Source organism: Pleurodeles waltl, chromosome 7 (assembly GCF_031143425.1).
Source record: "Pleurodeles waltl isolate 20211129_DDA chromosome 7, aPleWal1.hap1.20221129, whole genome shotgun sequence".
Lineage (NCBI taxonomy): Eukaryota > Metazoa > Chordata > Amphibia > Caudata > Salamandridae > Pleurodeles > Pleurodeles waltl.
In genome coordinates this window covers 1,199,029,514-1,199,055,687 of record NC_090446.1, presented here as the reverse complement: position 1 = coordinate 1,199,055,687, position 26,174 = coordinate 1,199,029,514, and the positions used below count along the sequence as shown (strand labels likewise).

At 47.8% G+C, this 26,174-nt stretch overlaps 1 protein-coding gene across 2 annotated transcripts in view; it reads right to left on the bottom strand.

Annotated features, from left to right (window-relative positions):
* The window catches only part of LOC138246098 (F-box and WD repeat domain containing protein 10B-like), a 158,517-nt gene that overhangs the window by 61,602 nt on the left and 70,741 nt on the right, over positions 1-26,174 (bottom strand). For both annotated transcript variants that reach the window (XM_069200335.1, XM_069200336.1), the window contains exon 6: positions 16,989-17,092. In XM_069200335.1, coding sequence (XP_069056436.1) covers positions 16,989-17,092 — 104 coding nt within the window. The remainder of the gene's footprint in view (positions 1-16,988; positions 17,093-26,174) is intronic.

Sequence of the window (26,174 nt, the reverse complement as noted above, 5' to 3'; positions counted from 1 at the left end):
TGTGGCGATTGCAGTCGATTTAGAATTCCTCAGCAAAACTGATGAGAGGTATCAAACAGAAATGATACATTCTTCTCCTGAAAGCATTTATTGATTGCCATTCAAGGAACACATTAAGGCCCTCATTACGACTTTGGCGGTCTGTATGGAAGACTGCCGTGGTGGCGGCCGCCAAAAGACCGCCAGTGTTGGCAGTCTCACGATTGCCGTATTACGAGTCACAGACAGAAGAACGCCCAAAACCAGCCAAAAATCCACACGACCAAGCCGGCCGAGGGCGGGAGAGAGGCAGTTCCACCACCAGCACCACCACACCAACAACATTCTGCCCTCCACATTATGACCCACAAATCAGCACAGCGGTCCTTCCACGGCAATAAACCATTGAGGGTGTGACTCGCTACGCTTAAAAAAACACCTCCAAAACAACCCAAAGCCACACTGGACAGTACGAACACCCCACACCTGAGACACATACACACACCAGACACACCCAAACACACCACTATAAAACACCCCCCACACTTCCCACAATACACTGTAAAAGGAACGATTCACACAGACCCAGAAATACTGCAATACCCAATATATAGCATAGATAAACCATTGGCACACACAGCGCAACTGCACACAAACACCACAACCCACCACCACACCAACCGAACCACCTCACACACCACCCTTGCGCACAACACCCCCCCAATCCACTTCACTACCACCATGTCCCCTCAAAAACACCCATGATTCACAGACGAAGAGTTGAGGGTCATGGTCGATGAAATCGCCAGGGAAGAGCCACAATTGTTCGGAGCACAGGTCCAGCAAACATCCATAGCCAGGAAAATTGAGTTATGGCCGAGGATCGTCAACAGGGTCAATGCAGTGGGCAACCATCCACGCACAAGGGAGGATTTCAGGAAGAGGTGGAACGACCTATGGGGGAAGGTGCGTTCCATGGTATAACACCACATTGCCATCAACAAGACTGGCAGTGGGCCCCCACCTCCTCCCCCAGAGTTCACATCATGGGAGGAGAAGGTCTTGAATAATCGGAGGACTGGATTCCGGTAAGTCACTACCACTCCCTTGCCACCAACGATGCCTGTACAGCATGCGTCCCCGCCACCCTATAACTCCCTAATTCAACCCACCTCACACTTCCTCCCCCCACTCAATCACCCAATGCCCCTACGCTGCACTGCAACCATCCCACACATTCCACCCCTATTGCACAGATAGCACTCACAATGGCAAGCACAACTTCCACAATGCCTGACGCCCAACACATGAAAAGCTGCCAGTCCCATTTCACAATGGAACACCTGCACCTAAAACCATCGCTCCAGCTACAATAACTGGATGCTTTGACTGTGTATCAATACATGGCAATGAAAGCTATATTATCCACAATCCACAAACCTCCATGGAACATGGAACCAGTTCCACAATCCATCACCCACTAACAATGTCTGCAGTGCCACAGATGTCATTGCCATCACGGGGAAACAAGTCCAGCCACTGTATGCATCAGACAATGATACAAACAAGTACACCTCCACAATGTAACTCTCCTCCTCTCCATCCACAGGCATCCCTGCCACTGCCACCCTGCAGAGGATGCCAGAGACAGACAGCCCTCCCAGGATGAAGGCCCCAGTGAGGACTACAGTTCTGGATGTCTGGACATTGACGACTTACCTGGCCCATCTGTGGAATCTGGTCAGTCCACCACCACCAGCCTCACCATGCCCACATCTGAGCCCCCCCACCCCTGTGGTAACAACAATACAGGCAACTCCTGGTCCCCAAACTTGTGTCTCAAGGACTGTTCAAACAGCAGTGTGCCCCACAGTACAGGGACCTGAGTCTACCCTTCACACACAAGACGATGAAGGTCGTGGTGTAGCTGGGAGTGGGTACACTGTGGCAGGGGCACAGGGGGCCAGGGTTAGTGGGAGGGCACTGTGGGCCAAGGGATGGGGCCCCAAGGGAAAGGTCTGGCCAGGAGGCTATCTCCCAAGTCCTGGGAGTATTTCACCCATCCCAGGACAAAATGGGCCAGATACTCTCCACCTTGCAGGAGAACTAGAGGCTGCAGAGGGTATACCACCAGGAGGCCATGCAGCAGTGGCAGGCTCACAATGTCAACATGGCCTCCACTGCAGGGGTGCTAAAGGTACTGACAACCATCCTGCATGTGTCCTCCTTCCACCAGCAGGTCCCTTCCACTAGCCACACACCATCTGTGCCATCCACTTTCACCTCAGCTAGTGGAATGGAGGCCCTGCCAGAGGTCCCACAGGCAACTTGCACCCCTCCCTCTGTAGCTGAGGAACCCCCCGTAAACAAGGTTATCCATCCAGGCATCCTGCAGGAGCTGATGCCAATACTACTGCCAGATTCTCATTGCCCTTGGATACTGGACCTGTACTACTTACAGCTGGGCCAACTGCTCTGATGATTTCATCCACCATGTTCCCACTCATCACCTATTGCACTTGTAAATCACAATAAACACCATTGCACACAGCTACTGCTAACTTGTTTTTATTGTCACATGTACAAATTAACTGTTGTACAATATGTCAGCTTACTTAAACCATTGACCAGCAAATGTCTGTATGATGGGCAGAAGGGGTAGGGGGCATGTGCAGCAAGTTTGGTAGTAGAACAGACTCATCCTCAAATCCTGTGTCAAGGGAGCCACCAATCAAGGCAGGAACTAAAGTAGCACATCCAATTTACCTGCAAGTACACCAAGTCAGGGACAACTATCACAATAGGAGTCACTGTTGCACAGCCAACACACATGCAGTATACTGTTGTCCTTCCTAGTGCGAGTACATACGTGTCATTTGAACCCAAAATACCATAGCAGATCCACATTTTCAAGACATCCATTCAAGATGGTCCATCCCTCACAGCTCACAGTACCCAACTAAAGCCAAGTTCCACTGTTAGTATGAGTTAGCTGCCATACTCGTCCATTGTGTGCACTCTGGATGAGTTATTATATTGTTGACACAACCTTGGTTGCCAGTCCTATTGCAGTTGACACTGTATTACTGGGACCATACAACAGGCCAATCCCTTGTAGATGTGATGGCAGCCAACAGCACAGTAAGCATAGCACTGACATATGAACAATAACACCTCCCCTAATGGTCAAAATGTTATTGCCACAAACCCACACAGAGGGATAGCTGCTCTTTACAGCTCCACTGATGGCACACACCAGGATGAGCTATGTCACAAGGCAGACAGAAGAACCGTTCACATACAAGACACTTGACACATACCGGTAGATTATTGGAAGTATTGTTGGATCAACTCTGTCCTAGTCAACTACATCCTCATCATCTGCCTCCTCATCAGTGTCTATGTCACCATCATCAGCCACAGATCCAGATGCCACCTCCTCAACATATGTGATGTGTCAGAGCCATATTGTGTTGCATGCAGCAGGCAACTAGGATCTGGCAGACCTTCAGTGGCCTGTAGAGCAGGGAGCCTCCTGAGACGTGTAGACACTGAAATCTGGCCTTTAGCAGGCCGATGGTCCTCTCGATGACACGCCTCGTCCTGCCGTGGGCCTCATTGAAACAGTTTTCACCATCTGTTGTTGGATATCTCACTGGTGTCAGCCGCCATGGAAGGATAGGATAGCCAGAGTCACCTATGTGCACAAAGGTTGGAGCTATCACAATACCGGTAGAGACACAGGGTAGAATGTGAAGAAGGTGTCATTACAGTTGCAAACATACTACTGGATACATACCAACGAGCCAGGCCCTCTCTCTCTGTAGTTGTGCCATCATGTGTGGGACATTGCTGCGCCTCAGGATGTAGAAGTCATGCACAGATCCTGGAAACCTGTCCGTCACCTGTGAGATGTACTGGTCAGCAAGACACACCACCTGGACATTGATGGAGTAAAAGCTTTTTCTGTTCCTGTACACTTGTTCATTGACCCTGGGAGGAACCATCTATGTTCCCTATCACATGAGGGACATGTGCCATGGCATAGAAGTCAGATCTTACAGTGGTCAAATCCGCATGTTGGGGGAACCTGATGTAGCTGCCCAGGTGTTTCAGTAAAGCACACAGTACATTGTTCAACACTATACTGAAGATAGGCTGTGACATCCCTGCTGCCAAGCCCACTGTCATATGGAACAAGCCTGAGGCAAGGAAGTATAGCACAGATAAGACCTGTACTGTGGGAGGGATGGCATAGGGATTACAGCCTTCCGCCAGCCTTAGATGTCATGGCGGTAGGCAGTTGCAACCACCATGCAACTCCTCATTGGATAACATTGTTGCCTATGGGAGACAGGGGCCAATGATGATCACCGCCGGTGGTAACGGTCATGTATGCAGAGGCAGTGACCACCATTTTGTGTTGCATAGCTCACTTTACTCCTGACACTCGTGCAAGAAAGACCTCCACTGTGTGAGCTGCTGTGTTCTGTCTCTTGGAGCCATTACGCCACGTCTTGCAGGAGATAGGGCTCCTGCCTCCACCCACGAGGAACTAGTAAAGCTTGAGGATGGGGAACTACCCCTGTATGGACAGTTGTATGGGGCACCAGAGCAGCAGATGAGTCCAATGTTCCTGTCAGGCGATGTGTATGTGGTTGAAAGGTGTGGAGATGATGCACACGTAGGGGACGCATGCCGATGGCGAAGAAGTAGGTGCGGAAGGGCCATAACGACACATTTGTGTGGTCATGAGATGTGGCAGATGTGTGAAGTCAACTGGTGTTGGTGTGATGCCACTCTACATGACTTTCTCTTTCTGTCTGTGTCACCCATGCAGGTCAGCGCCCATCAGAAGAAGGGGATTTGGCGTGCCATCGCCAAGCAAGTGCGGACCCTGTGGGTCCATGCCCGGTGGAGCACCCACTGCAGAATGTGGTGAGAGGACCTGAGACGCTGGGCCCAGAAGACTGTGGAGGCCCAGCTGGGGACGTCCTGCCAATGAGGGAGGGGTGCCCCTCGGACCCTGACCCCCCTAATGGCCTGCATTTTGGCAGTGGCCTACCATGAGGTGGATGGGCGCTTGAGGGCAGCATAGCAGCCACAAGCGGGTAAGTACAGGCTCACACCTCCCTAATGTTTGTCATGCATGGGTTTGGTTGGCCTATTAGTGGGTAGATGTTGTGTAGATCATTGGTAGTTGCACATCGCCTATGGGTATGAGCCACCTTGACAGGAATTGTAGTGGTTATGTGTGCCAGTACCATGCAGACAGTGACTCATGAGGGTAGGAACTTGATTGTGGGCTATTGTCTCCTGACATTTGTCATCTTTCGGGTGACCAGCTTCTTCCATCGGCATCAGTATACCTGAGGTCAGGGAGTTGCCATCACTAATAGCCTGCCACTATGACAGAGATAATTGGTGTGATCTCAATCAGCTGCCTCAGACTGTAGGTGCAGATGGCTGCAGGGGACGAAATGTTACTGGCCACATTATTTATGGATTTGTTGGCATGCTACCTTGCCATGCAGAAATCGATAGAGTAAGGAGTACAGGGTAGGTCTATGTAAATAACAATGTGTGTGTGCCAAGTACTGTGCTACTGTGCTACTGTGCATTTTATGACCCTTCCTGTTTCCCCTCTGATTTTCCAAAGTTGAGCATTTCAATGTAAAGGCATACATACCAGCAGATTTTTTGGTTGTCTGTCTGTGTGTGCATCAACATCATTAGGCGAAGGAGAAGGGGCACCGGCGAGTGGGGAAGCTGCAGCCCACGGGACCTAGGAGGCTGACACCAGCAGAGCTGAGGGGACCAGGAGAGTGCCACAGGGGGAGACTGGTTCTACAACATCCTCTTTGGATTCCTCCTCCCATGGATGCTCCCTGGGGGTGGCGGACCCATCTGGGACAAGCCCAGCACCATCCTTGTCTGCCAACCCCCTTACCAGCACCGCCCTCTCTGTAGCTCCCCATCCAGTTGCTCGTGCCCGCTCACCCAGGAGAGTGGGCGTCTCCTTCGCCGCAGGCACCTCTGCCCCTGCCCCAGTCAGCCCTGCTGCCCTCAATGAGGAGCCTATTGACCCCCTGAGGTTCATCTCTGTGGGACAGTCAACCATTGTGAATGCCATCCAGGGTCTGGCATCACAGATGCAGCATACCAATGCCTTACTGGGAGGCATTCACAGTGCACTGACTGGCCTGCAGGGATCCTTTGAGGCTCTGGCCTCCTCAATGATGGCAGCCAGTGTCCCTTAGTCTTCCGCCCCCCCGCTACAGGTGCCTAATCCCACACCCCTTTCCGTACACCCATCCAGAGCACAGTCAGACCAGCATTCATCCACTTCAACAGACACGGTTTGCAAGGACATACAAGGACACCACAAGGGCACCACAAGTCCGGCCATGCACACAGACAACAGACACATGCAGTCATAACAACATCCACAGCCACCACAATAGCAGACCCCCATACATCCACTCCATTCACCACATGCACACTCAACACTACTACCAACACCCCCACATGCAGCACATCCACCTTACCTGCAGGCACCAGCCCAACACACACTCACACATCCACTCTGTCATCTCCTGAATCTCCTCCCACCTCTTCCCAAGACCTAAACGCCCACACGCACCCACCAAGTAGACACATAGCTTCCACCCACGCACCTGCACCCAAGGCACCTACCACGACACACCTCTCAACCACTCCCTCTCCCCCCACACATTTTTCCCATGAGCACCCTTGTGTCCCTAAAAAATCATTTCTGTATGAGTTTGCCCTGTTCCCTCCCACTGACCCTGTCCCTGTTTCCCTCAAGTGCCCTCATGCCCTCCCCATACCCAGTCCTTCCACCTCCCAGTCCTCCCATGGCACCTCTGGTACTGCCCATCCCATCCACCACCCCCAGCAAAGACTACCACCCCCCAAAAGGCAAGGGACCTCCTCCAAAGGGCCATACGAAGGGGTAAGCCACCCCCCTCAAAATCAAAATCGACCCCAAAGCCAAACCAAAGGGTCCCACTCCCAAAGCCAAACCAAAGGACCCCCCTCCCAAAACCAAACCCCCACCTTAGCCCCTCCCCCCCCCCAGTGCTCCTGAGCTGCCTGCATGGCCATTGATGCCCCTGCCATGTGGAGGCCACTTTACAGTCAGGAGTCAAGCTGTGGTCAGAGACTCTGCCCAGTGTGCCTGGGCTGATGGACACGTTTGGACTGGCCAGTAGGCCTATGTTGTATATAGTCAATTTTAATGACTGGACCTTTATTTTAATATATATGCACCAGTCATCCGTTGTTGTCTAGGTTTACCGCCTTGTCCTGCCTTTCCGTCCACATGTATGTGTTGTATATGTGGAGAAGTGGAGAAGTGTGGCATAATGGTTAGAGCGGCAGACCCTGATGCAGAGATCTGGCCCGGGACCAGGGTTCAATTACCACCTCAGCGGGTCTTGGGCTCAATTCCCTTGGACCAGATAATTCTCGCCTCAGTGCCTAATCTAATTGATGGGTCTCACTCTGTAACTCTGGGCAATAGCTTACTTAATCTCCACAACGGCCCTCACTGCACTTGGATGCCTGACTCCACCCTGGGGCTGTGCAGGAGTGGGTGCCCCACAGGGAAAACCCAGGAGGGGTTCCACAGTGGTATGGGTACAGCGCCTTGAGTCCCTAACAGGTGAGTAGTGCGCTATACAAGTGCGAAGTTTACAGTTTATATGCGCGATTTGGTGTGTGACTTCTGTTTATGTGATGTGTTTGTGTAGCAGCATGAGTTGTGTGGATGAGCTGTGCTATGGACTTGTTCTGAAAAGTGTTGTCATTGTGGCTGTGTTGTGATGCATCTGTGATGTACTTTGGAGGTGGCGTGTGATGTGACACGTTGTTTGGCAGTGTTACTATTTGTTGTGTGTTGTTACGTGTTGCTGGCAGTATGTTTTTTCCTGTGGAGGTGTGCATTATGTCTCTCGGCCATTGCTTTTGTGTGGTTACGATGGTGTTGTGGTTGTGTGACTTGGTGGTGTTGTGTGTGGAGGTGTCTGAAAGTGGCAGTGGTGTGTGTGTGTATGACACGTTTATGTTGGACGTGGTGTGTGTGTGAGTGTGTATGTAGATGTGTTTGTGTGTTGGGGTGGGTGTATGTTTGCGTGTGTGTGCATGGGCGTGGCTAGCAATGCAGGGGTTGTGTGTTGTGTGTGGGTGTGTACTAATGGTCTTGCCTATAGTGTGTGCTGGGGCTGTGTACTTAAGGCTGTTGTCTTCATCGCCGTCCCTGGTTCTGGAGTTGTATGGCCAGCAGGAGCAGTGGGAAGACTTCCAGTTCGGGTTCCATGGCGGCTGTGGACGTGTCTGTTCCTGAAGATGAGTATCTCCTTTTATGTTCCTCGTTTCCACCAGGCTTTTCGTGTGGTGAAACCACCACGGAAATCGTTGTGGTGTGCTGGGGTGTAATATGTTCGGCGGGAACATGGTCTCCACCGGCCTGCAAATGCCTACTGCCATCCGCGGCAGTCTGCCCGCACTGGCAGAGTTTTGGCTGTGTTCTGTTGGGAACACCGCCACTGCGGTCTTCTTCGGCGGCGGTGTGACCGCCATTGACACTGTGGTGGTTCTCGGACCACCAAAGTCGTAATGAGGGCCTAAATTCTTAGACCTGCAAATAGGTGTCATTTGACTCCTCATTTATTTTCTCAACATTTCTGTTAAATGAGTTATTCCTGCAACTGTTTTTTTTCATTGCTTCAGTCTTCAAGAAAGTTAGGCAGAGTTTTTTAGTGGTTGTTGATAACATATGGCACTCCATGTCATTATGTCACTGAGTGATTGAGGGCCACCTAACATTTTTGTCCTCATGCACATCACAGAAACTCCTATATCAGCCCCATAGTTAATCCTGGCACCATTTCCCGAGAGAAGCTGATCATGCCGAGGAGCCCCCATTTTCTCTCATATAGACATCAAGCGGTAAAAGGTATACCTGCGCCACCCAGTCTAACAAGAGAGGGGGAGGAGGAAAAATAATCATTGGACATTAACAGACCAACCCTCATTTTGTACGCTCCCTATGTGCATATTCATCTTCCTTGCCAACCAAGAAAAGGGGCCCACATTTCCTCTTTCCTCTTGCATGAGCCTCCCACCGCCAAGTCCATTTTTGCAAAGTAGAGAAGGGCTTGCAGCCAATCCTTGAGCGAGGGAGGTGTTTTCACCATCCTTTTTCGACAAATTTCCCTCCTAGCCACCAAGATAGAATAAAAAAGTCCTTGTGTGCTTTACTGGCATTGTGCCTTTCTCCAGCTGCCCCTTGCGTCTGGCCAAAAATAATCAAAGGGAGAGCTACCAAAACCTCCCATCCCAACAAATGAGAGAGATATTTACAAAGATCTTTCCAAAAACGCTCCACCCCTGGACACTCATAAAACATATGAACATCAGGAGCAAGCTGTAAGTCACATTTAGGACACTTAATTGCCTTGTTGCTGCCTATTCTAGAGAGCCTTCCTGGGGACAGATATGCTCTATGAATCGTAAACAAATGATTCCTCCGGAGAGATGCCAGCTTTGCAATCTTAAACAGAGTTGACATAGAGGATTCCCACCACTGCACCACTTTTCCTTGTGGCAAAGCCTTCCCCCATAGGGAGGAGGGCAGTGTAAATTCCCCATCTAGACCTTCTAGTATCTCCCAATACCAATTTGAAACCCGCTTAAGTCTGGGGGACTCAGTTAACACAGATTCTTCCAAAAAGCCGGCAGCCCCACATAGCACTTCTGATTCCCGTAGCCAGCCTTTTATTTTAACATACTTCAATATAGAAAAGCTTCACCTCAAGATCTTCCAGACAGATTGGCACACCTTCGCTAAACAAATCCCCCCAAGACACTATCCCTGCCTTCTTCAATGGCAATGCTAAAACATCCTTTAAACATTCTGGGGTACCAGGAGAGTCCTAAATTGGAGCATATGGGCTGTAGTAACTAACTCCTGCCGCCAGCCTCAAATAGTACCAATTTGTCGCAAGATCCCAGAGGATTTTCAATTTTATTTTTTTAAAGAATTTTGGATCTCCAAACTTAAAAAGATATCCCTTAGCGGCTCCCTTGACCGTGCCCAACATAGCTTTAAACATTACACCAATAGCCGAGGCGTCAGGAGTGGAAAACAGCATTTTTACAGAGTTCAATTGGAATGCCCAAGCGTAATAGTTTAAGTCTGGGAGTGCTAGCGCCCCTTTTTCCCTCTTTGTCCTCAGTTTTTTCCATGAAATCCTATATCCTTTTGATGCCCAAATAAAAGAGGTAATAGCCTGTTGAAGCTTTAACAAATACTGCTTATGCATTGGTAAAGGTATAGAGCTATACAAAAAATTAAGTTTTGGCAGAATCATAATTTTCACCAAATTAACCCTCCCTACCAATGTCAGGGGAAGGTACATCCATCTCTGAAGAGATCTGCACCCTTCCTCTACCACTGGTTTTAGGTTCGTCATTGCAAGGAGATGAATATCCTGGGTATATGAAATCCCTAAATATCTAATTTCTGTCTTCAGTTGTATCTGTCCCACCGACAAATGATTCCAAGCCATAGCCTCTGTTTTCTCTGTATTTACCCGAAATCCCGAAACTTCACCAAATTCTTCAGCTAAGGACAAAAGCATAGGCAGGGCAGATACCAGATCAGCCATATAAATTAAGAGGTTGTCAGCATACAGAGCCACCTTTTTCACCCAACTATTACACTTAAAAGGAACAATAACCGAATTGCCTCTTATTTTCCTAGCCAGTGGCTCTATATACAAGTCAAACAACAACGGGGCGAGAGGACAACCCTGCCTAGTGCCCCTTGTGATCTTCAGAGGCTCATTAAGATTACCGTTTACTAAAACTCTAGCGATGGGATCTCTATATATTAGACCTATAGCTCCACACAAGTTTTCTCCTAGACCAGCTGATCTCAGAATGAATGCTAAGTATCTCCAGTTCCCCCTATCAAAGGCCTTCATTGCATCCAGGGTAAACACAGCCAAGGGCATTTCAAAAGATGTGGCCATACCTATTGCCCCCGCCAAATTGTATGTCAATTTATAAAGAAACCTACCCTTGATAAATCCTTTTTGATCAGGGTGAATTAATTGACCCACCACTCTGCTGAGTTTATCAGCTAGAATATTAGCAAATATCTTATAATCGCAGGTCAGCAAAGAGATAGGCCTGTAAGACTCACACTTAATCGGACTCTTACCCGATTTCTGAATTAAAGTGATCGTAGCCTCATTCCATGAACCAGGGATAGGGGCCCTATCTTCAAAGATCGCAGCAAATAATTCTACCAAAACTGGAATTATTGACTCTGCCATCAATTTATAGAATTCCATAGGAATGTCAATGGGCCCAGGTGCCTTACCATCCTTACTGCCCATCAACACCTTCCTGATTTCCCCAGCTGAGATCGGACTATTCAAAACGATTTGTTCTTCTTGTGATATAGTTGGGAGTGTATCATCCGCCAACCATTTACTGATGTCCTTCTCTCTTACCTCAGCCTCTCCTTTATACAATTCAGAAAAAAAAGAGTGGAAAGCTACATCCATTTCCTCACTATTCGATGATCTGTCGTCTGCTTGATTTAGCTCTACTTCCTTAATATAGTTCCTTGCTAAATCTTGCTTGCTCCAAGCTAGTAACTTGCCTGCATTCTCCCCGTACTGAAAGTGGGCTAATTTACTAGCCTCTACTCTTTTGGCGACTCTGGCTTGCAACACCTCCTCCAACTGAAATCTCTTTCAATTTATTCTCCAAAACCTCACCCTCCTCCTCCTCAGTGTTCCCCAATAGTTGCCTCCTCACTTTAAGCATTTCCCGTTCCAACTGAAAAATAGTAGCCCTACACTGCCTATTCTTATAGCTAGCTATACCCATAACTTTACCTCTCATAGCTGCTTTAAAAGTGTCCCGTACCACTGACAGAGAAGCCATGCCCAAATTAGCTTTGAAAAAGACCTCTGCCTCTGTTCGCAACTGGTCAAAGGCCTCCAAATCTTGCAGTAGCGTGCGGTCAAACGTCCATCTACTACCACCTGACCGTCCAACCACCTTTAAATCTAATATCACTGCTGCGTGATCTGAGAGGTGGGCAGGTAAATAAGTAATATTACCTACCAAACTTTCAAGCCTACAATCAATAAGAAAATAATCTATACGAGAGACATGCTTATATTTATGATTGTAAAAGGAGAACTCCCTTAGATCTTTCTTCCTCTGCCGCCATACATCCCTTGACCCCCACTCTCTCATCACTCCTCTCAAAAAACGTTGAGATTTTGGAGTCCCTAGTGACCTGCACTTCTCAGATCTATCTAGTTTATTATCTAGCACAACATTAAAGTCTCCAGCAATTAAGACCGGATACGGAAAGTCAACTAACTGTGAAAAGCATTTTTCAAGAGGGGCAATATCGTCACAATTTGGACCATAGAACCCCGCCACTGTAAATCTTCTGTCATAAATTTGTAGTTTAGCTATAAGCCATCTTCCCACTGGATCCGATCGTACCTCTATTAATCCTGCCTTGGTCCCATGCTTAACTAAAATGGCAACACCCCGAGCATTGAAATTGTGCTCCGTACAAGCATATGAGTGTACCCATGCTTGCTTTTTGAAGAGATCAACCCTCTCTTCTCTGGTCAGATGTGTCTCCTGTAGAATTAAAATTTGAGCTGAGGAATCTTTTAAATATTGTGAAATTTTGTCTCTCCTCCCCTTTGTTCTTAAGCCATTCACATTCCAAGAGAGTATCTGAAAAGAAGAGAGGTCCCGGCATTCACTACTCTCACCAGCCATTATCCCCTGGGTGCCACATTGATTGAGGTGAATGAGGAACCTTTTTTTGTTTTTTTTCCCCACATGCTCCCCACCCTGTGCCCCACCCCCTCCCGCCTCCCACCATTCCCATGGAAGACCCCCTTCGAAAAGTGGACCGAATTATGTCCATAATTAGAGCACACGTGATTCCCGGGTTAGGGCCACAGATGTTACTTCCCCCTCGTTCTGCCCCCGACTTAAGCGTAGCCAACAGCTCATCCGCAGCTTTCCCATCTCTCACATTATACATCTTATTATTGAACATAATCTTTAGAATAGCGGGAAATTTAAGTTGTGCAGAAGCTCCCAATAATCTAAACTCCTCTAGCCGTTCCCCCAACACCCACTGCCTGTTGATGGCAATCCTAGAGAGATCTGATTTGACTTCGAACGAAAAATCCTGCGCTTTTAAGGATCCAAATTTTAGTACTTTTAAAAAAATGTTCTCCTTCAGACCATATGTTACAAAGTTAATCAGAATTTTCCGAGGCTTGCTAACACTTGGATTTTTCCTGAAGGGGTCTCTATGTATCGTCTGAATGTCCCGCGCAATTTCTTCTCTCCTCTAATGAGAGCACGGACTTCAAAAGTGATACTAGAAAAGCCTTCAAATCAACTCCTTCAGCCCCTTCCGGAACATGCAGAACCCTCAAGTTATTTCTCCTTGAATTATTTTCTAATTGTTCCAATTTATTCTGAAGAGCCTGCTCAGAGTCTTTCAAGGCCTAAATATCGACTTTGTTCGCTTCAATTTCCTCTTTCATAGTCCCCACTGTGGCTTCCAGGGCTTGTGTTCTTAATGACAGGAGATCCAGCTTCTTTTCCAAAGCCTCACAGGCCTCTCTAATCTCTGCCTGATTTTTTCTGAAATAGAGAACCCTTTCCCAATATCCTTCGAGAGGGAGACTAACATCGCTTCTACTGAAGGCTCCTTGCCAGAAGCATGTCGAGAGGAGGCCGACTGATCAGCCGGAACCTTACAAGGGATACTACCCTCCAAAGAGCTCTGTGTTACCTCAGCAGGAGGCTCCTCGCTGCCAGTTGCCTGAGGAGAGGGGAGCCCTCCCCCCCCCAAGCTGACACCTCACCAGAGCTTTTTGGGATCTCAACTACTTGAAGGGGGCCCCCTAGTCCAAAATAACTTTTATCCGATTGCTCCTGCATCTTTGTAGTGCCTTTCCAGCACAGTCTCTAATAAGAAGACTCCCATCCCAGGCTTAAGTTTAAAGAAGGATCTCACAGAGGGGGTGATTTTAGGGGCAACCCTGCTATTTTTTTTGCTGCACAGACCTCTGGACTGTTTTTTTAGGGTCTGGCCCACTGCCCCGGTGGTACTGACTTCATCCCTAGGTCTCCGAGGCCCTTCACCATCAGCTAAACAAGCAGAGTTAGAGAGAGGACCAACAGTCTCCAAACAAACAGGGTCCGAGACCCTCCTACTTTGTAATTGAGCCCCACTCCACGTGTTCCACAGCTTGGGCAGTCCTTGTTGGGCCCCTGAAGACTTTCCAGGCCCTTCCAGTGCTCCACTCCCACTCCTCACCTTCCTGCAGCCTCCTGGACGAGCCTTCTCTGAGGCTAAGCCAGCTTTTGCCTGTGCTGGCTCTGCCCCTGCCTGCTTCTCCCCGGAGGGGGGCCTGTGCTATGGCCCTCCGGGAACACCGAAGCTCCAGGGCTGCTCGCTTCCACAGAGCCCCTGAGGAGCCAGACAACGATGTCAGAGCCGGCTCGCTGCTCCCGTGACTCGAGAGATCCAAAAAGTCAGGCCAACACATTCGGCATGCACAGGGAGCTCTCGCCCCGCCGCCTCCCTAACCCGGAAGACGCGGTGCTCAGCGCGCGGCAGCGCCGCTGCAGCCCGCCATGTCCTCCCGACCCTCAAGGGCCACCTAACTCTTATCATGTAAGCAAATAATTCACAAAACCACAGGGTTTGCAACAGCAAAATACCTTTGAATCTGCAATTGCAGTAATATGCCACTGATGAGTTACTGACACCCACAGTAGGGTGGTAAAGAAATTCAAAAGCAGTTCAAAGAAGAATCACTTGAGAACCTTTGCAGGCAGCTTCAGGGGGAGAGGCGCAGACATTGGTACAGAAGACCACTGCATGTTGCCTCTGATGTCTTCCCTGGACATCAATATATTTTGAACCAGCATGGGTCTCATTAAGGGCAGAGGTTTTTTTCTTCTTCCCAGGCCTCCATCATGGCATGAGCATCCATTTGAAGGGGATAGCAAATTGAAACTCAGGTTTGTGACCTATAAATATCCATTTTCTGATCTGAATGATTAGTACATCATTCCCATCATAAAATTCTGGGGAGGCTGCAAAAGTTTAGTGTGCAATTTGCAGCCACTGTTTGTGATATGACCAATGCTATATGAGTAGTACAGACCAGATCTTAGTTCTTTGTCAATCACATACCTGGCTGCTCTGGATCAAGAAAGTCTGGTAACATGCTGCTTCTTCTGAAATTTAAGGCCAGCATCTAAAAGTCACTTTGGTTGTCAAAGATGTGCAGAATAAAGTCAATTTCACATAGCCTCATTTTGGGATGGATGATAATGGGACATCAATAAAAAAAATCATCTCTTAGCTCTCCTAACTATTATAGAGGTAGGGGAACAGCTCTTCTTCCAACTACTTTTTAAAGACAAACCTAGGCCTTGATGGGCGGGGTTTCTTTGAAGAAAGAACAATGCCAACCAGTCTGCCATGCCACAATTGCATGGCAGGATGAAAGTCAACCTTTCTTTGCCAAAAGTGCTGCCACCATGTTAGTGGTAGCACTTCATCAAAAATTCTCTGGCGAACAGGTGGGGAGTTCTAAATTGGAAGGATCAGTGAGGCGCCCAGTCAGCTTTCTCTAAATGAGGATGTCATTAAAAACAAAACTGGCAAATTGCAATGTATTAATGTGTGACAAAATTTAGAATTTGCCGAGCCATTTGTGAATCTTAAATTCCATTTTGTACCTACTGAGTAGCATTCATTAGTGACACCATTATAACACAATATGTTGTGTATTATTAGAATATGAAAATATGTGGTATACCCAACCACTCACAGATCCCCCCCCATGCAAGTAATTACAATTAGAAGAGGTCCATGATAGACTACTTAATAGCTGCTGCGATGCCACAAGCATGCTTATGTCAGCTGGTCGTTGGCTGCCTTGGTCCCTTTAACCACACAGTGATCCCTATTGCCAATTCCAATCGTCATTTTCAAAAGCAGAGTTCACAATACTGGGGGTCTCTCACTCAGAATTAAGAAAGACCTGTTGTCTAATGCTGCACACATTTCCTGGACGACATACTCACAAAGTTCTGATCAGAGTGGCTACCCTGATTTTCATGGCCAGTCAGCATGCCAGAGGAGCTGGCCATGCACTATGACTGTCTTATGTGTACCACTGGTACATTTAAGCCAATTTCTTCAGGTCATTTTGAGAATGTTGTCCATCACAAAATGTGTCAGGGTGTATAAACATGGACTATGAAGGCCAAGCAAAGACCAAAGCCCTCATAAGGGTATGGTAGAACAATTTAGGAATCCAATCTCCTGGGAGTACAGGGATGAAGTGACACTTCCACAATGCTCTTGATTTTATGCCTGCCTTCTACATCTCCCCATTGTCCAAGTAAGATTCAAAGTGTTGCTAGAGAACCTGCTTCCACGTCTCTCCAGATGCCAGATAATACGTAATCCTAAACGAATGCAAGAAAGATTTGCAATGCATTGTGTACCAAAATTAGGTGCTTCCAGAAACCTCTCATCAGTTGTATCGTTGGAGAATCCGACACTAGGAAACGCATCCCATGGTAACATACTCTCAGCTGGCTCCCTGTGAGAGAGGCAATGTTAAAAAAAGGTGGCAACTGTTTGAAACAAGTGAAGGAAGGAGACACAACAATTTGAAAGTGGTTGCAATGTTAAGGTAACTCAATAGGAGCAAACAAAAAGCTCCTTCCTTTACACTTGTACACAGGTTTCGAGGGGATATACACAGCCAAAACATCTACTCCATGATTTTATACAGAAGATTATTACCCTATGAGTATTGTCTTTTGAATGGCTACATATGGGGGGAGAGAGTATCGGCCTAGCCCAAGTTGCAAAAGAGAATACATACTGATCTGTGAGCACCATAACATTGTAGGAGCCGCAGAAGACGTTTCTTTCTTCCATTGATATTGTTTCAGTCTCCAGCCCAGTGTAAGCTGCCTCCAGGTCATCCTGGAAAAGAAGTAGAAAATATAAATATATATTTAAAATAATAGAAGACTTTCACTGTGTGAGAAGGTGGTTCGGACGTTCTAATCCACCCATATTTTTCACTTTTTGATCACCTGGTTTTTAACCTTTTACCATGGTGGAGCCTCATATCCTGGGGCTCACTCACAGTAAACCATGGCAAATGGACTGCGTATTTCTACCACCAGTGTCCGTATTTAAAAATAAGGTCACTGCAGCGCAGCAAAGGGTAAAAGGCACATGGCTGGTTACATGTGTGCACATGCACACGTGTGAATGCTGTACAAGGGAGACTCCCATCATGCACAATACAGGAATTGCACACAGGTGGCCTGGCACAGGAATGACTATGCAGGGTTGGGTATTGATCTTGGATAGGCCTTATAATGTGGGTGAACACAAATAGGGAAAGTCAGTGTGGTTTAATGTCTTGTCTGCAGTGTCACTCCAATATACCCTTATGGGGAATGCTGCCTTAGGGCACAGCTCCACTTCCCTTTGGTCTACAGATTCCAGAGTCGTACCGATGTACAATGTAACCTGTCTGAAAAGAGCAATTCTGTAAAGGCCATAGACATATCTGTAAAGCAGATGGGTCATCCACGAATGTCATATTTCTCTTGCTCAGCTCAGGATCACAAACAAGGCCATTTGACATCCTGCTGGGCTGGGGTAATTACTTTTCTCTCCAGCTGCAGGAACAAAGGCCTCCCCCGACAAAAGGAGCAATTAACTGTGCTTAAGTCATCTCCTGAGAAGAAAAGGGGTGGGGTGGACTGCTTTGAATCAATCAGCCAGCTGTCACACTGTGGCAGGGACAGGGCCTGCCCCATGCCACTACACAAAGGAGGGGTTCAGACCTCTGGAGCCAAACCAGTACTAGGGCCCCTTTGAAGATTTGCTGGGGGAGGCCCTGGCAGTGATTTCAGTGAGAGGTGGAGCTGAGATCCCAAGACACATGAGGCAAGTGACTCCTGAGAGACACCATTTTTAGCTATCCCAGAAGACTGTGCAGGGAGGTTGGGTCAGGGACAGACAGATGGAATGGCACCTCAGAATAGATCAGAGTTGCAGCCCCGCTGGACACTCCCGACCCCACTTATAAAGTCCTGTACAGGGAAGATAGCTCTCTCTTGGATGTGCTTTTCTGCTGGACACTAGAACTGGAGGCAGCCAGCATGGACAACTGGAAGGAGGAACCCCCTGACTACCATCTGGCCCAAGGACTCTGACCCTGATTGACCCCAGGGCCAGTGGGGCACTCCCCAGGAGCAGGGAAGATGGTACCCCTACACCCCCTGAGGACCAGTTGGGGGAAAGACTGAGCTTCTGTGCAAGGAGGAGGAGAGGCCCACAGGAAAACAAATCGAAAGGCTGGCGCAGGGAGCCAGTGAAACCTGTTCCCTGCAGAGTTTGTTGCCTTGGAGGCCAAAACGTCTCAATAAAGTACTCCAGGTGGCTAGGGCTTGCCACGAGGAGCAAAACGAGACAAAGATTGTCCAAATTAGTCCAAGAGAGGGCTGTGTTATGATTGTTTAAAATTATGGTGACCTTTGATCCCAACCCGCCAGCGCAAGTGTGGAGCTCTGCTGTCAGATGATTGTTTTCCTCCAAGGGGGGATGGGGACCAGGCCCCGGAGGTTGCCGCAAAGCAGACGACAAGGAGGGGAAGGCTGTTGCGCTTTCCCCATTGGGGCAGGAAGGGGCCCAGGACCCCATCCTTGGGCCATGAGAAGATCTTTGTTACAAGGGAGCACCATCGTGCTTCCCTGTTTGAGGGGATTAGAGGCCCAGGACCCCTTCCCTGGGTCCTGAGAAGATCGATGGCAAGGGAGCGCCATTGCACTAACCCACAAGTGCAGGAAGGGGGCCCAGGACCTCAATCCTAGGACCCGTGTGTAAAACAGTAAGGGGTAGTGCTGCTCAGGGGTGTGGAATTTAATAAAATACTAATTGTCCATAGAACAGGTTGCTTCTTAAATCTACTTGTCCAGTAAAACATCTACTTTGGTGCCACGTAGTGCAGCAAAAAATTATAGTGGAAATCTCATTATGTAAGAGCTCTGATAATAGCCTCTCTGGTTATGGCAGGGCTAATACTATAGTAGGGCTTGAATACCTGCAATTTCAATCCCTACTATAGCAATTTCCTTATTTTGCCACCTTTCACAGATCTACATACTGAGGTTGGAGGAAGCAGTAAGCAATACTTCCAGGGCTGGAATGCCTTGGAGTCTGCAAACCTACTAACTTGCATGTTTTAAGGATTCTCACCAGCTCTTCTCTAATCTTTCCCCATAATGAGAAAGGTTGAAAATGTACTCCTGACAAGGGCAGAAGTAGAAGTTCTTCAAGGGTTGGGAAACAAGTGGTTGGAGGAAAAATGAATTTGTAATCGCTCAATAGATTTTCACATAAGGAAATCTACACATGCACATTTGCTTGTGCTAAAATACAGTTAACACACATTTTCTAGGAGTACAATTTCCTGGTCTACTTCTGTAAGTTCTTGTGAATTCATTAAAGCGAATAATTCAAAGACATATACCAAAGGTGCACTGTGGTGACTTTCTTTAGGAATTGGGTTTCTAATTAGGTCTGGTGTTAACAAAGACATTTTGGGGGTCATTATGACTTTGGCAGACGGTTTACACCATCCGCTGAAGTCCCGATGGGCAGGTTGCCGCCAGTGCGCCCACCTCCTCACGGACCCCATTACGAGTTTCCCACTGGGTCAGAGGGTAGAAACTGAGGTTCCACCTGCAGGCCCAGTGAGAAACAGCTTACACCACTGTCTCCAGCTTATAATCGAGCCAGCAGCAATGCTGTAGTGCTTAGGGTGCACCAGCGCCTGTCGCCATGTTCACTACCTGCAAAGCTTTGGCGGCGTTCAGACTGCCACAACGACCCTGGCGGTCAACAGACCACCAGGGTCGTAATGACCCCCATTGTTTTCATTAAACTTTTATTTCTCTATCAATCGGCTTGACTGTTAGTGATCGCATTCTGCTCTTCCGCAGGGAGCATATTGGCACACAAAGTAGTTTTGTTCAATGCCAGGAGTCACTGTGACAATCAGTGGCATAATGAAACTGGAGGGGGCCCTCCTGCAAAGAACATGGAGGCCTCCGCTCCAGACTCACTCAGGGCAGGTGGGGCCCTGGAGGGGGGCTGTGGGGCGTTTGTTATGCCACTGGTGGCAATGTGTGCTTTGTGAGACAAAAAAAACCTTTTTTTTTTCTTTTTGCCAGTGTTTGCTACAATGGTGAGGGCCTGGCAGCTCCCACAACAACAAAGTGATACAAAAGCCACCCCAAAACAAGACACACATTGATGAAACCAAAAGGCTCACAAAAAATGTCGGACTGGTTGGTTTTGCCAGTGCTTGTTTATTTTCATGGTTTCCATAATGTTGTACAAAATGGTTACACTGATTTTCCATTAGGGATATGTTTTCAAAATACTAGCATGCATCAGCACATTTTACTAAATGACGCTTCAAAGAAATAGCATCTAAAATTTCATAGTAGCAAAACGTTTTTTTCCCTACTTGCATTTTTTTCTGAGCATTTTATTTGGAAAGCAAAGAATCATCACTCATGCTTACAAGCTTCTGAAAACATTTGCACCTAATCAGAGAGCATTCTGGGAACATTATACTTAGCTTCATATTTTTAATCTCTTCGAACGTGTGTACAATTTTTTTTTTCTGGAACCACTGTCAGTAGTGCGGAGTGACCTTAAAACATTAATTTACAGCGCTCACCCTAATAATGAAGGCTTTTAATTGATAAACCGTAAATACAAGTTCGAACAGCATTAAAATATGGATACACATATTACCTCAATTGCAGACAGTTCTTGTCTCTGTAAACTGACAGCCAAAGGGTTTGTGCTACAAGGGGTTAGGCCTACTTTTCCCAAGGACAAAATAAACATGAACACTTGTTGCCCTTGACCACAAACAATATGTCCAGGGCATCAGGTGATAGGAATTCCACATCCATGACTGAAACACTCCCGCCTAATGGCCCGCCTTCCACCCATGTCTGGGGAGGGACAACGTCAGCCACACACAGCATGTCTGCCTGCAGCAGTGTGCAGACCTGAATGTGGCTGACAGCTCTCGTTCTGGCCATGCAGGAAGTCATCCAGGGCAGCCAGGGGAGGACTCTGTGAGCTTCCACCATGGACAGGATGCACACAGGGTGCCCTGGGCAGGATGGGCACCCTGAGGAAACAGAGAGAGCTGCGTGAGGCCGCATATAAAACAAAAAGAAAAAAAGCAATGAAGTAAGCGTCTCTCCCCAGCGCAGTCAGACATGAAACAACAGTTGTTTTGGCTTTGTGGTGTCCCCAGGAGAGCGGGGTCAGTGGTGTCCCCAGGAGAGCGGGGTCACCACCAAAATGTAGCAAGGGTGCGGGAGGAGCTGCAGGAGCAGTGCAGCCTCCCCCCAAAATATTTCCAGAGTCCCCACCCTAAGTTGGGTGGGACTCTAAAATAATAAACGCTCAAGGGATTTTAGGAGTTTCCAGGGACTCCCCAGACTGGAGCTTTTGCTCTACAGCTAGGAGTGCTGTGCTCTCTAAGGGCAAAAACTATGGCTGCAATCCTTGTGGCCTGAATTGGTTCAATGTGAGTTTTTGTTCTTATACATTCTGTAGGGGTGAAAGATGGTAATTGCACACTGGTGTAATACTAAAGGTGAGGCTCTCTAGGGGCCATGTTTAAAGTGCAGTATTTTATGCTTTATGGTATTAACAGTGTGTGCTACAAACATCCTCTTATCGGTGAAAGGATATAATTACATTGGTTGCTATTATAAATATGATATTTGGATTATGCAATTCATACTCAAAGTTATGTTGAGTTCACCAATCACTGAAACATGCTCAAACCTTTTCCCTTGTAAATGCTTTAATGAAATACTGATGCAGACCACCATTCATGTTCAAAAGTATGAATGTTTATTGACCATATTAAGAGAGTTCATTCAAAGTTATATTCAATTATTGCATTTTCATACAAGTAAATATTATGAACTGTGATATGTTGATCTAGACTTCCCTTGGGGAGGGGTAAGGGTGATTACGCATTATCACCAAGAAGCATTTCCATCCGCTTATGTATATTTTTAAGTTGCTGCATAGTATTGACTAGTGTGTGTGAAATGAATGTACTTTTCCTTTTTCAAAAGAAAAAAAGCACAGACAGGACAATCACTTATTGAGTGCTGTCATTGTGTATCTGTGAATTGGGATTGCTTGTCCACACCACCTTACTTAAGCAGGCCATGGAGTGCTCTGCTTCAATACCCTATATGAGGGTCAGCTCTACAATGGGGTGTTTGGTTCCCAGTGGAGGACAAATGTGGACCCAATTATTTGTGCCGGCCACACAACTAATAACCCATTTTCTAACACACTGGAATACAAATTATTACTTGCCCCTGCCCAGGATGGTACATTCAATATCAGAGACATGTTGTAGTACATTTTAAACAAACAACAGAACAATCCTTACCCACGGAGCACTGCTCTCAGCCTCAGCACATGTGGAAGTTTAAAGGATTTTTGTACCGACCAGTGCTACCCAAGAATGAAAGAATTTCAATTCATACTAAATATTTGCTCTAACTTATTCTGGTACTCTTTGTATGATTTTGTAGTCTTATCCTTGTAGCTTTTTATTCTTTTGCAGCCTTATTTTTTGTATTCTTTTGCAACCTTATTTTCTGTATTCTTTTGTAGCCTTTTTGGTAAGTTTCTTTGTTCCCTAGCCCGCTTTGTTTTGCCTTTCTTCAGTCCCTGCATTGCCCCTGCTGTATCCCCCTGTTTTTTCCTGCTCCCCGCCAGCCTGCCTATCTCCACCAAGCGCCTCTCTCTCCCCAGGACCTACTTAATGGAGGCCGCAGTGAGGCCCCATTGAGCAGGTCTTCATGCCAGCTCCCCCACGCCACCTGACTGCCGCCTTCCATTGTCCTGAGCTCTGGTAGAATGCCTCAGTATTTTTACTGAAAGCACTATTGTCAGCTTATTCAGCCCTATTATCAGCCTTAACGGTTAATTTTGGTAGCGGAAGCCTTATTCTCATACTCTTTGAATTATTTTGTAGCATTATCCTTGTAGCTTTTTATTCTTTTGCAGCCTTATTTTTTTTGTATTCTGTTGCAGCCTTATTTTCTGTATTCTTTTGTAGCCTTTTTGGTACGTTTCTGTATTCTGTAGCCCACTTTGTTTTGCCTTTGTTCAGCCCCTGTGCCTCTCCCACTGCTTCCCACATTTTTTTCCCGCTCCGCCACCACTACCCAGTGTCCCTCCCTTCCCAGGACCTACTTAATGGAGGCCACAGTGCAGCCGTGCAGTGGGCACGCACCAAAGGCAAGCCCGCCTGCCCCTGTCAGTGCTTGGACCCTGCCCAGCACCAGAAACCCTCATTCTCCTACCATCCACCGATACTCAGACTCTGAACTGTGGACCTGGTCCCCAGGAATCAAGACAACTGCTGCAGCGCGTCTCCCTGGACCACAGTAGTACCTTTCCCCTGCCACCCATGCCGCTTCACCTGCAACACCGAAGCTACCGCAGGTCAAACAGCGCCGACCACTCATCACAAGAAACAACTCCACTCCGTACTACTCAACGTCAGATCCCTCTGCCAACGTGCCACAGACAATCGGAGACACCATAACCACTCTCAACCCGGACCTGATATTCATCACAGACACATGGCTCACCACCGCATCATCTCCCAACATCACTTGCACAACTCCTCAAGGCTACAAACTCATCCACAGAGATCACCACAACAAGCACGGAGGAGGCATCACCGTCATCCACAACCTCCTATGCACCAACACTGAGGACGAAACGTTACCCCATCTAGGAACACCTTAATTTCCAAATCTAAACCTATGCCAGAACCAACATCAGAGAAACCCTCGCGTACCGATCACCGGGTACCTGTCCTTTCTTCTGCAAGACTATCACTGAGTTCATCTCCCCCTTTGCCATTGACTCCAGACTCTACGTCCTCCCGGAGGACCTCAATTTCCATCTTGACGACCCCAATGACTGCAACTCCACCAACCTCCTAGGCAACTTGAGCAACAATGGACTCAAACAACTGGTCACTAGCCCCACGCATAACACAGGACAGACCCTGGATCCCACTTTCACAGGATGAAATTCTCCCACACGATGGAGCTACGATGGAGCTACCATGGAGTGACCGCCACATCATATATTTCATCATAAAAAGCACATCTGAACTCTTCTCCGCACACCACACCCTCCCACACCGCAGGTTGGGAATAATCACCAAGACCCAATGGATCACCGCCCTCAGCACCAACAGACCCAACCACACTGGCAATGTTGAGCAAGATGCCCACAACTTCTCCTACTGGATCTTCAACTACATCGACGAGATCGCCCCCACAAGAAATTCCAACACCAGAAGATCCAGAAAGCCTGCCGGCTGGTTTACACCGAACCCCGCCCACTGACGAGAAAATGCACGTGACTCGAAATAAGAAGGCCCACTAGCAAAAACCTATCAGACCACGTCACCTTCAAAGCAGCCTTCAACAAATATCATCACCACCTCAGGAAGCAAAAAAGGACACTCTGATTAACCACATAGAGAAGAGCACTAACCACTCCAAAGAGCTTTTCAGTATCATGAGAGAGTTCTCCTACCCTGCAGCCACCGAGAACATAATCCAACCCTCCCAGGCTCTCTGGGACTCGCTGTCAGACTACTTCCATGACAAAATACAGGCAATGTACAGTAACTTTGCCCCTCAAACCACCAGTCTCAACCAGCTTCTAATTCTGCTGACACCACCCACACAGCCACCTGATCACCAACTGGAAACTAACGATTCAGGAGACATCAGCCATCATGAGCTTCACCCACTCCGGATCACCCAGCGACCCATGCCCCCAATACATCTTCAACTTGGGACGGGGGAGATCAGCAGCACCCTCACTCCCATCCTGAATGCCTCCATCACGACGGCCACCATTCCTGATGCCTGGAAGCATGCAGAGGTAAAACCGCTCCTGATGAAACGATCCACCTACCCCAGTGAACAAGAACTACCGCCCAATCTCGCTACTACCCTTCCCCACCAAAGTTCTGTAAAGAGCTTACAAGCGACAGCTCTTCAAACACCTGGAAGAACACAATTTACTGGATGCCTCCCAAACCGGTTTCCTCACCAACCACAGCACCAAGACTGCACTGATCCCTGAAAAGGAAAACATCAGACCTCTCCTCAACCTCAGAGAGAAAGTAGCACTAATCCTCCTTGACATCTCAGCGGCTTTCAACACCGTCTCCCATCGCACCCTCATCACCGGACTCCACCACATCGGAACCCGGAGAAACGTCCTTAGGTGGATCCACGCTTTCCTCACAGGATGCACTCAAGGAATCCGCCTACCTAATTTTATCTCAAAACCTAAGAACATCATCTATGGCGTTCCCCAGGGGTCCCCACTCAGCCACACCCTTTTTAACACCTACATGACGCCTCTGGCCGACATTGTCCACACTCACAGACTCAACATCATCTCATATTCAGACAACACATGCAAATCATACTCTTACTCTCTAAGGAGCATGCCATCCCCAGAGCCACCTTCAGCAATGCCATGACCAATGTCAGCAAGTGGATGAGATCAAACTGCTTGAAACTGAACACGTACAAGAGAGAAGTGATCATTTTCGGAAACAACACCTCCCCCTGGGACAACACCTGGTGCACCACGCTTTAAGGCAAACCCTGACCCCGACAGACCACGCCCGCAACATCGGATTAATCATCAACAGCAAACTCACCTTCAAACAACAGATAAACACAGTTGCCTCCTCCTGCTTCCTCCTCCTCCACATGATATGAAAGACTTTCAGATAGATCCCCATCGACTCCAGAAAAACGGTAAACCAAGCCCTCATTACCAACAGGCTAGACTACAGAAACACACTCTACGACGGCGTCACCACCCAACTCCTCAAATGCCTCCAAACTATACAGAACTCCACAGCCAGGCTCCT